Source organism: Cibotium barometz, chromosome 36 (assembly GCF_041138505.1).
Source record: "Cibotium barometz isolate CiBa-2024 chromosome 36, ASM4113850v1, whole genome shotgun sequence".
In the NCBI taxonomy this organism is placed as follows: Eukaryota; Viridiplantae; Streptophyta; class Polypodiopsida; order Cyatheales; family Cibotiaceae; genus Cibotium; species Cibotium barometz.
In genome coordinates, this window is record NC_141081.1 from 38,871,396 (window position 1) to 38,882,993 (window position 11,598).

General features: G+C 41.7%; 1 protein-coding gene across 2 annotated transcripts; it reads right to left on the reverse strand.

The window, feature by feature from the left end:
* Nucleotides 1-416: 416 nt before the first annotated feature.
* On the reverse strand, nucleotides 417-4,602 carry LOC147617875 (alpha,alpha-trehalose-phosphate synthase [UDP-forming] 5-like). 2 transcript variants are annotated; one of them, XM_086776127.1, is made up of 5 exons: nucleotides 4,206-4,602; nucleotides 1,930-3,967; nucleotides 1,554-1,827; nucleotides 1,016-1,349; nucleotides 417-820 (listed from the first exon to the last, which is right to left on the reverse strand). In XM_086776127.1, the coding sequence occupies exons 2-4, from the start codon at nucleotides 3,915-3,917 to the stop codon at nucleotides 1,029-1,031; spliced, it is 2,583 nt and encodes an 860-aa protein (XP_086632253.1). In that variant the 5' UTR covers nucleotides 3,918-3,967; nucleotides 4,206-4,602; the 3' UTR covers nucleotides 417-820; nucleotides 1,016-1,028. The 2 variants fall into 2 exon arrangements, with proteins under 2 accessions (XP_086632253.1, XP_086632254.1); XM_086776128.1 differs by lacking the exons at nucleotides 417-820; nucleotides 1,016-1,349 and adding an exon at nucleotides 1,395-1,472 and having other exon boundaries at nucleotides 4,206-4,598.
* Between the last annotated feature and the right edge of the window lie 6,996 nt (nucleotides 4,603-11,598).

Sequence of the window (11,598 nt, forward strand, 5' to 3'; positions counted from 1 at the left end):
AATGTGAGATGGTGCAATGCAATGGCGATCTGAATCATGAAGGATATGTACAAGGGGCACAAGAGATTAAGGAGCATACTCCTTTGTAAAGCCCCACTTATGCAGGCGTTTGTACACGTTACACACCTGTACGTTGTATCCTTTGTCCACACGTCATACTCACCTTGTATACTTGAAAGGCACAACAGCATCCTACTTTCCTATCACAGGAGAGAAAGTGGAACCACAGCTAGTTAGACACTCCTGCTTTTCTAATTTCTGCATGCCATGTTTTATGTTAATCAAGTACCCTGTTGATTGGGTCTCATAAGCCATTTTTGACCTCCAACAATAAAGTCAACTCTCTCTCTCTCCCTTCCTCCCACTCCCCCCCCCCCCGCCCACACATCCCACCCAACAACCCCAGAGAATGCATGTTGTCTTAGAGAAGAGACTGGCATTACAAATTTGAAATAATTCTCTCAAAATCATTCAGACTTCATACAATATCATGTGCCCTACTTTGAGGGATAAAGAATCATCTTAAAACTGTCTGGAATCTCTAGTTTTCCTGTCAACGACACTAACCCTCTGCACTGAGGACAAGCATGTTTGCCCTACAGTTTCCAACATCCTTACGCCGAATATTCTATATATCGTATAACCTATACAAAGATACAGCTCACACTCCATCAAAATTGAGCAAACCTGTGGGGATATGAACATAGCAAAGATGTCAAACCATCGTCAAATTATCCTTCAGTTTGGAGTTCCCGCTCTCATCAAGGCTGTCAATCGGTGCTTTGATCCTAGCCCAGCTGAACCAACCTGGTTTTCATACCTTCGATGATAATGCACAATGCAGAACAACCAGTGAATCAGTGTGCATGAACATGCCCATCTGGTCAGACGGCTCAAACCCCCCCCCCCTTCAAACCACACACACAAAAACCAACAACCCCCCCTCCATTTTTAACATTAGATATAAAACTTCTAGCAGCTGGCTTTCCCTTAGGGCATACAGAAAGCTTCTGACCTGGACAAAACCTTCAATTCGCATCTTCAATGTGCAAGCTGCCGGTACAGTTTCCTATCACAGGATCGAATGCTGTGGCAATCCCCACCAAGAGTCTCAAGACCTCCACGGTGTCGTCTAGAAAATACTTAGCCTTACTGGGTTTCCGTCCAACAGTGCAAGCAAAAACCTCAGCTGTTGGAATGTGAGGTGGTAAAGCCATTGCAGCTTCAATGCTCTCGAACATGTCCTCATCTGACCTATCGTCTCCCACACACAACACAAAATCTGGCGGCATGCTGCGATCTGCCAATGAAGACAGAAGCTGCTCTACAACCACACCCTTGCTAAACCCCTGGACAGGTAGAACACTATTAATAATCATTAGTTTCATGAAATGACATAAGCCATGGAACTAATTGGAAATGCATGCCAATAAAGAGAGAAGCTGCTCTACAACCACCCCCTTGCTAAACCCCTAGATAGGCAGAACACCATTAATAATTCAATAGTTTCAAAAAAATCGCATAAGCCATGGAATGCAGCAAAAGATCTGAACCTGAGGTTTCACTTCTATGATTTGTTGACCACTCTTCACAGATACAGGCTCATTTGCAAGGACATTCTCCAAATGATCCAGAAGCTCCTTAGACTGCCAAGAGCCAAAGTCAGGGTCTGCATCTTGATAGTGCCACACCAATGCACTCTCCTTTGCCTCTATGTAAGATCCATCAGTGCTTTCGGTGTAAAGCTTCAGCACAGGAGTTACAACTTCTTTCCAACTGAAATCCATGACAGGCACAGGTGTCTCCCATGGCGCATCCCTAGACCACCTGCATTGCAGAAGCCCAAGATAAGAGATCAAGTAGGAGCAGTTGCTATATACCACCTGCACAAGCACACCATGGATGAAATGTCTTAATTACCAACACTACCTGTAATAGAATCCATGCTCAGCTGCAATACCAAGCTTCTCACAAGGTGAGAACCATTCACTAAGGGGCTGCCGGCTTCTCCCACTGACAATGAACACCATATTCCTTGGATCCTTACATAGTGTGTTCAACACTGCCAGAACTTCCTGGCTAGGAGTCTTGTTTATGGATCCCTGAGGGACCATAGTACCATCATAATCTAGAAAGATCGCTCGACTGGTTGCATTCTTGTATGCTGAGACAATATGCTCATTGAGGAGCAGTTTCTGAAAGTGAGGATCAAGGGCTACTATCCTGAAGCCAAGTCCAAACCCTAGCCCATAGCATAACCAACGAGAATGATCCCTGCAAGACCTCTCCAAATCTCCCACACAACTCTGTGCCCAGTAGGCGACATTATGGGTGCTGACATACCTGTAGTGTTTCTCATGCCGCATCTGCTTCTCTGATTCTGGCATGGTAATTGCTGAGTTCATGGCCTCTGCAACTGCTTCAATGTTCCAGGGATTCACCCTAACAGCCCCACTGAGGGATGGGGAGCACCCTATAAACTCTGAAACAATCAACATACTCTTCTTGGCAGAACCACCTGGCAACCCTAGAGTGGCATCAATATTAGGGGTACCCTGTCTACAAACTATGTATTCATAAGGAATGAGATTCATCCCGTCCCTAACTGCTGTAACAATGCAGCATTCTGCAATGTTATAATATGCAATCCTTTCACACAAGGGTACATATCTTTCCTCAATCAGTACAACAGGTTTGTACCCTTCATACCCATACTGTGCGTTGATCCTTGCCACAGAAGACTCCACCTCCAGTTGAACTTCCTTGACATCCTTTCCCCGTCCTCTTGCTGGATTCATAATCTGCACAAGAACCACCTTGCCTCTCCACTTAGGATGTTGCCGTAGCAATTCCTCCATAGCCAAAAGCTTCAAACTAATTCCCTTAAAGATATCCATATCATCAACCCCCAGCATCACAATCTTCCCTTCGAACTCTGTTCTCAGTTCTGCGATTCTCCATTCAGTGTCTGCAAGCTTCAGACCATCCTCCAATTGACCCATATGAATGCCTACAGGCATGATCTTGATCCCCACTGTTCTACCATAGTAGTCTAAACCAATATAGCCTCTCTTGGACTCATATTCCAAGCCTAACATCCTGCTACAGCAAGACAGGAAATGCCTCGCATAGTCGAATGTGTGAAAGCCAATAAGATCAGCGTTCAGAAGCCCCCTGAGAATTTCTTCTCGAACAGGAAGGGTCCTATATACCTCTGAAGAAGGGAAAGGGCTGTGGAGGAAGAAACCTAGCTTTATTTTGTTGAACTTATTTCTGAGAAAGGTGGGCAATAACATCAGATGATAATCATGCACCCATACAAAATCATCATCAGGGCTGATCACCTCCATGACCTTATCAGCAAACACTCTGTTAGCTGTCACATATGCTTGCCATAATGAGCGATCAAAGCGTCCACCATGATCCGGCATGAGGGGCAGCATGTAATGGAAGAGGGGCCATAGCTGCTGCTTGCAGAACCCAAGGTAGAATCTATCTCGCAGATCGGCTGGGAAGAAGGCTGGAACACACTTGAAGCTTTCAAGCAAGGTTGCAGATACATCATCTTGTTCGCTTGCTTCAACATCGACATTAAGGCAGCCCACATAGATAACATCCATATCTTCTGGCAGACCATCCTTAAGCTGCAAAAGGAGGGAGTCTCTATCCCAGCTGAAGGACCATCCATGGTTGTCAGGCCTCCGGTGAGCCCGGAGAGGCAGAAAATGCCCTACAATGATGATGCGGTCTTGCACCATGGATGATGGTATGTCCGAGGCTACACTGTTTGTATTGTCATCTTCACGGGCCTCCCCACATATGCCTGGAGATGAAAGAACCCTTGCAACCCGCTTCTGAGGAGGAAAGAGTACACCGCCAGCCAGCTCTGACAGATTTGCATATGACCTGGACACCATTGTCTGCAATGCCCGTCTGATCCTTATTATTGTATTTAACGTAATTAATCCTGCATTATCCAGCATTCAAAAACCGTTGATAAAAGCATTGGCAGAGAAAATTTCAGCGATCCAAATACGCACATAGCATTCTGAAATATCTCTTCTGTGACAGCCAATAAACATTCCATTCATGCACAATAAAATCATGTTTGCAAGATGGAGGAACCTTTACGAAATCAAAGGCGACCCACTTGCTTTTTCGGCGAAAAAGCAATTGGGTCTAGTCGAAAAGCACAGAAGACTCACCGCTTCAAGTCGCTCGAGAAGCCAGAGCGAGGATACGAGAAAGATCGACTATGGCGAAAACTGCAGGAGGGTTTTGGGCAGCGAGCAACTGCGAAGAGGGTGAAACGCAGATGTGGATCCGATGTATGCGGGTCTTCACAGGACCCAAAAAAAGAGTATGCTTCTGCTGCACACAATCACAAGAAAGGAAGCGAAACGGAATCGCCCAAGTGAGTAAGAGGGAGGGAGGGAGGGAGGGAAGGAGAGAGTGACAGAGAGAGAGAGAAACCGCCCACTGCAAGAAAAGCTTCTAAGGGTGGGAAGAGAGAGAAATAGCGGAGAGAGAAAGAGACAGAGAGGAGAGAGAACGAGGATTGCTGAGTGAGACGGCAACCGATTTCACCCTTCGCCCTTATCCATTCTACAGTGCTTTTGCCTACTGTATTTATCAGAATATTATAATTTTCACGCACACCGCCATGCCAGCTGGATCCAACCTTCGCGCGCCTCTTCTACTCCTTACCCTACTGGCCGCCCAACATTTCCTGTGCATTTTTACACGCAAAACCGTCCCACACGCGTGAGCGCCGACTACCTACATGGCAAGCCACTACACCCTTAAATTTTGATTGCCCTCTGCCAGGATAGTGTGGAAGTTGCAACTTGGATCATGGATTTATGGTTGGTCCTGCAAGTGCACCCACATTTTGGAAGTTGGAACTTGGTACTCAGCTAAAGAAAACTTAACACAAGTTGTTCACACGCCAGCCTTGGAACTTGGTACTCAGCTAAAGAAAACTGAAGACAAGTTACACGCCAGCCTTGGTGGGCTCGCGCCCGCCATGCAATCAATGCACACTAGTAGAGTCCAATGTCATGCAAGACTCAAGGACTAAGAACAAACCATGTTTGAACTATGGCCACTTGACGTCCCAGCTTGCACCGGATTCTGCAAAGCGGTGGTCGACATTTGCACAATTAAAGCAACCACGTGGTGTCATCGACCCTTCCATGTTTAGCCTTTGCAAATGCCCTTTCCACACTAGCGGGCTATCGATTGCAAGTTCCTCAAGTAAGCGTAGCTAGGGGTGGGGAAAAGCCGAGTGGTGAACTTTCTCCTCTAGGACGTAGGTTCAGTTTTAGCCCACCCCTCTACCTCACTCCACAAAATGGTGACAAAAAATGTATGCTCCTCCTCAAAAAAAAAAAACTGAGATTAGCCACGTGAACCATTTGACTCCTAACTACTCCACACGATTGTAATTGCTTGCAAGCCCCTGATATCATGAGAATATGTTCAAAGGTGCCTTGCTTCCTTTTGTAGAGGCCAATTTAAACTCTTGTCAAATTTGGTAACATTCAAGAAGTTGCATGTTTAACCCCTACACAAAAAGAGGAGTCTAGTTAGCAACAACAAAAAATTTCAATAAGTTGTCTCTTTCTTCTTCAATTTCAGCTCGAAGTTTAGGGGAAGCGCAAAAGGTCAAATTCAAACATGGACACTCTACCGCTAGGCTACTCCCCTGGCCCTCTAAAGTTCATGTTGCTTTTAGAAACCTTGCAAAACTTTATTGCATTCGTTCCATACAAATTTGAGTTTGATCAATGCATTCAGAAGCAACATACAAATAAGTATGTCAAAAAGATGTATGTATTTCAAATACCCCATCTTATGCTGTGATATATGAAAAAAAAAAGATGTGCTTACTTCATAAAAAATGCATGCACTAAGTTTTTAGAAGCTTCATGTTTAAATGAAAGCTAGAATGGCACAAGCATTCATTGTATGCATTTTGAATGAGATTGACATGGTTATTACCTAAAAGGTAGTAGGATAACATTACCAAACCCTATCCCCCCACCCAAGCACACTTTTTTTTAAAGAAGGAAAGGCCAGTGTCTTAACCACTACCAGTCCATAGGCAAGTGCTATTTGTTTGCATATTTCCTAAAGAAGGCAACTTCTAAGCATCTCCCAAGTCATTCCTCTTTTCACATCATGCATTGCACATTAGTAAATGATGTTGACGTGCCACAAACCTGACAATTATTATAATAACTCATTCAAAGTCTAAGGTAAGCTTACATGTAGCCTACTAAAATTGCATGACTATGCAGCACCGAAAGGGGCTCTTTGTAAAAATAAAAATAAAAAAAAACTAACTTTGTAGAAACTTATACAATTTTATGAGCATCCGCTAGCCACCATGACATAGGAGGGTCTTATACAAATGAGGATCTTTAATAAATCTCTTATTGCCGCAAGTCTTAGGTTGACACTTCAAGCTCACATTGTTGCCACAAGTATTAGATTCATACTAGGTGTTATACTTGGCTAACTCTTCAAGCAAGTCATGTGTGCTTGCTTGTGTTTGTGTTTGCACGATTATGCATGAAATTTAACTCTGATCAAAGGATGGATAAATCATATTTACAATACATATTGTTTGAACACTTCTATATAGTGTGTAGAAATAGAATTGGTGGGTGTATTACATGAGCTGGTACAGTCTTGTCATGTGTGAAAACAAGAACTACATCTTGGTCTATTTCGTAGGCGTGTCCAAAGAAAAAAAAAAGTTTGTTTGTACTTTTGTTGACTTGAAACAATGCACTAGAGAATCCTTTCCTATCATAATAAATCTCCTCATAAATGCTTGTAGGTGGCCAACGAAATTAGCTACTCATGAAATTATCAAAAACCTTTTCAAATTTGTGTGCTTATGGAGAGTGGTTGCATAGTACTGTGGTCTCTATAGACTAAAGTCACTTTCCAAATTCATGTCCTTGCTATGGAGAGTGGATTGCATAGTAGTACTATGGCCTCTGTAGATAAAAGTCACTTGAGATATCATAGTTTTAAGTGAAAAACTCTTCAAAACATTGAATCTTTGTTTATGCTTAATTCTAATAAGTGTAGCTTAATTGCTATGGCCAAGAAACCAAAAATCAAGGAAAAAGCCATAGAAAGAAAAAAGCATACACACTTTATTTACTCAAAACACAAAATAAACACACAAACTTGTTTTAGAATTCGGAGCTCGAAGTTATGAAATATAGGAGTAGTATAACATTTTACTCATTTTATCGTTGCTTTTGATTGCAACTTGTTTTTTCTAAATGTTTCAAGTGTTTCTTACAAGAGTTGATTAGAATGAACTATAGTCCATTGATAGTTAACTCACCTCTTTGACTTGGGGTGTAAATGAAGATTATAACACCAAACTAAACCGCTTCGTGGCTTAGGGTCTTTAGATTGCTCCCCACATGGAGTTGGGGGGGAAGTAATTTGCTGAGCCAAAATCCACCTAAACAACCTTGGAATAGACAAAAATCGTGATAGATGCATGATAGATGACTCACATGGCACTTAATGTTTGAGTGGTTGAACATTGAAGTAGTTAATTTGAGTAGAGGCCAACTCACTCTTATTGCACGTACGGTTGTAGTTGGGCGATGAAGAGACTCAATTGCCTCACTAACTGCATTTGTCAAACTACAAAATGGTGTCAACCAGACCCCTTTGAACTCTAAATGAACTATGGTCAAAATCATTTTGAACTAGCCCTTGTAGCCAATTATGTGGAGGGTAGCCTAGTTAATTAAGATGTGGGAATAGCTTCTTTACGGACTGCCCATTATTTGCATCAAGGAGTTGGTGGCATTGTAGGTCTCTACTCAAGAGGATAACATATTGCACACCACTAAGCATTTCAACAGGATAACCATTGCACACACAACTAAGTGTCCTTGTAGCATTTCAACCAACAACTAAATTGAAGGAAATTGATGCTTATGCTGCCAGAATTCACTATTCCCCCCCTTCATTTATTGACTAGATTCCTTTGTGCAATAAGCTGAAAAGGGAAATTGGAAATTCTAATTGGCATCATGATAAAGTGAGGCACCCATTCCTGAACATTATGTACCACTTCTTGGTGCAAAGGTTGCAAGCACATGCTCTTCTTTGGTGCTTCAACTTACTAAAAGTCTAAAACCTTAGTAGATCACCATATTTTTTATACGCGCTTTAGAGAGTCGTGTTATCTGGGGGCATCTATGGTGTCAAAATCACTCGGGATTCGCACCCGGCCCAACCAACGGGGCATTCACTTCACCACAATGGATGCGCAAACCCCAAGTGGCTACGTCGGTCGTGGTGGGGCTTGAACCCGGGCACTTATTCGAAGACTTGAACGCCCTATCCCCACTTGGGAGATATCACCATTTTTAAAACCTCGAAAGGCAAGAAATTTGAAAGAAACTGGGGCAGTGCGTGGTCCCCACTCGTGTGAACAGAAGGTAGCAGGAGAACTCTGTAGACTCTAGAGCCTCCAAAAGAGGAGATTTTTTAGTCTGCCACGGTGGCAGTGCCACCTACGCGATCCGGCGACTTATAACCAGAATTCGGCGGCCAGCTCAGATCTCTTACAAAGAATGGTGACTGGTCAACAAGACGGACGCGTACAGAGTCCAGACTGTACACACAGTCCACAAATATATAAAATTTTAAATTTTAAATTTTCTGAGCTCAAACAGGATCAAATGCAGCGCCACGAAGCCGTATGTGGCTGACACAAAAAATGATATTAAATTAATGGAAAAATATGGGAATTTTAACTTTTTTTTTGTGGATTTTCTAATCCTTATCGGGACGGATGACTCATGAAGATGTTTGGCAATTGGCATGGTGCCATGGTGATGAATGTATTATGTGATGATGATGGGATGAACATGTGATGATGCCGATGGGGATGGATGATGGAGACTCGTGAGATGTCCAGTTCAAGTCACGACTCGCCCGTCCACTCCAGAACTCATGAGATGGATGCAAACGTGTCACACGCTCCACAAAGTGGGCCCACCCCATCCTTATCCCTTCAAGAAGATCTTCCTGACCGAGTCCTAGAGTCCAGGTGCGATCACGTGGCGGCCAATGCCCACCTTTGAAAGTTTGCTTTGAAGTTTACCCACACGCCAGCCTAACGTTTCCCACACGGTTCGTCCTGGCCTGCCTAGGCTCTAGTACCTACCTTATCTAAAGGCGCCCCCCCCCTCATGCGATTTTCTTTTCTTACGAGGTTGAAGTTGCCCCTGGACGCCACGTACCACGACTTTAGACGGATGGATCCTCAAAAGTTGAAGCCCCTCTCTCTCTCTCTCTCTCTCACACACACACACACACACTACACACATGGATCATCAAAAGTTTCTCTCTCTCTCCCTCTCTCTCTCTCTCTCTCTCACGCACACACTTTACAAACATATGGTAAAATGACCAATGTGAGAATACATAAAAGTGGATCCATCAAGGAGTGTTCTCGTCTCGTGAGATAATAATTGGCATCCACTAAGGGGGCTAACAACTAGAAGGATTGGTGTGGTTCACAATATAAGGGGTTTTTTTTGCTGGGGCAAGCAGTCTAGAGGGGTCTATTAAAACAGTATCTTTTGAACTCTATTAAAAGGTTTCGATCGGTTATACTCCATGTAGCCTGTAAATATAACCAACCATGCATTAAAGAGGCCTTCACTGCTTGTGGCCATTTCTGAAGCGAGTACGGGCTATTGCTAAATCTAACCAGACTTTGTAACCACTATTCAAACCATAGCCTGGGGAGCACCTCGATGTCTGGGAGGCTAGGGAGCACCTCGATGACCTCTCAGTGGTTCATTACATGTAGCCATGCATTTAAGAGGCCTTCGACTTGTTACAACCACTTTTGAACTGGGTTAGGGGTGGTGTTAAATCTAACCCACCCCTATATATAATGTGTGTTCAAATTATTGCCTAGAGGGGCTCACTAACCAGTGGTGTTTTACTAAAGGTAGGCTTGAACTATATAATGGCAAGGTAGGCTTGAACCATATAACGTCAAGGTAGGCTTGAACCATATAGTAGCCAATTAGGTGGCCACCATTAGGCATTCCATGTGAGCAAACCCCCTTATTCCACACACTCTTTCCATTAGCATTCCCTCTTGAGTTAAGCAGTCCCTCTTGAGTTAAGCAGTCCCTCTCAAGTTAAGCGATGTAGAACTAGGATGGTGATACCATTAGAGCTCCTCATAGTCTTCATATAAAGGTTGAAGATTGTCCTTTCACCCATGCATGGTCTTACAATAACTCAAATAAACTCATTGTCAGGCCTACAAGTGATACATTGATGTATTACTAGGCGATGTTGCCATTCCGATTTGTCATGCTCCTCTTACATGTGCTTGCAAGCATGTTCTTCTACTCATATAGACCTTTATAATCACAAGAATTGTTGCAACACTAAATTAGAATTTATTTGTCTCTTATGTACACACTTATACTTATACAATCACAAGAATTGTTGCAACAGTAAATTAGACTTTATTTGTCTCTTGTCTACACACTTATACCTATTCAATGAAAAAAAGATCGTGATCAAATACTTCACGATTCTTTACCATAAGGACAAGTGACATTTTACTTTACATTTGTATAATAAGCATAAAGATCGCTTAGCAAAGATTCAGTGTAGATTTCATATAATTTAAAGTTTGAACTATAATATTTCATGAAAGCTTCTACAAATCCTCAAAACTTTCACCCTCGTAGTAGTTTCAAAGTTATAATTATCTTCATTAAATTCTATGTTAAATATGAGTGAATCCCTTAGATTCACATCATTTAGCAATCAAAGTTATGATTTAAAAGAAGGAAATATATCTTAACACATTACTCAAAAGATATGTATTCCTTGTTTTTATCATTTAGCCCCACTACTGGAAACACATTTTTGAGTTCATCATTATATTAGGATCTACATGCATTCAAACGTATTGAGCTTGATGAAAAAATTACCATGCCTCGTGAAATCCAACCATACATAAAGTCTAATGATGTCTCTCTCTCTCTCTCTCTCTCTCTCTCTCTCTCTCTCTCTCTCTCTCTCTCTCTCTCTCTCTCTATATATATATATATATATATATATATATATATATACATATATATATGTATGTATGTATGTATGTATGTATGTATGTATGTATATGTATGTGTGTGTGTGTATGTGTGTGTGTATATATATATATATACATATATATATATGTATATATATATATATGTATATATGTGTGTGTGTGTGTGTGTGTATATGCATGCGTGCGCACACAAACACACATATATACATACATACATACATATATATATATATATACATATATACATGTATACATATGTATATGTGTGTATGTATATATATATATGTATACATGTATGTACATATATATATGTATGTATGCATATATATATGTACATACATACATACACACACACACATACACACATGGTATATATATGTATACATATACATATACATACATACATACATGCATATATATATATATATACATACATACATACATACATATATATAATGTAT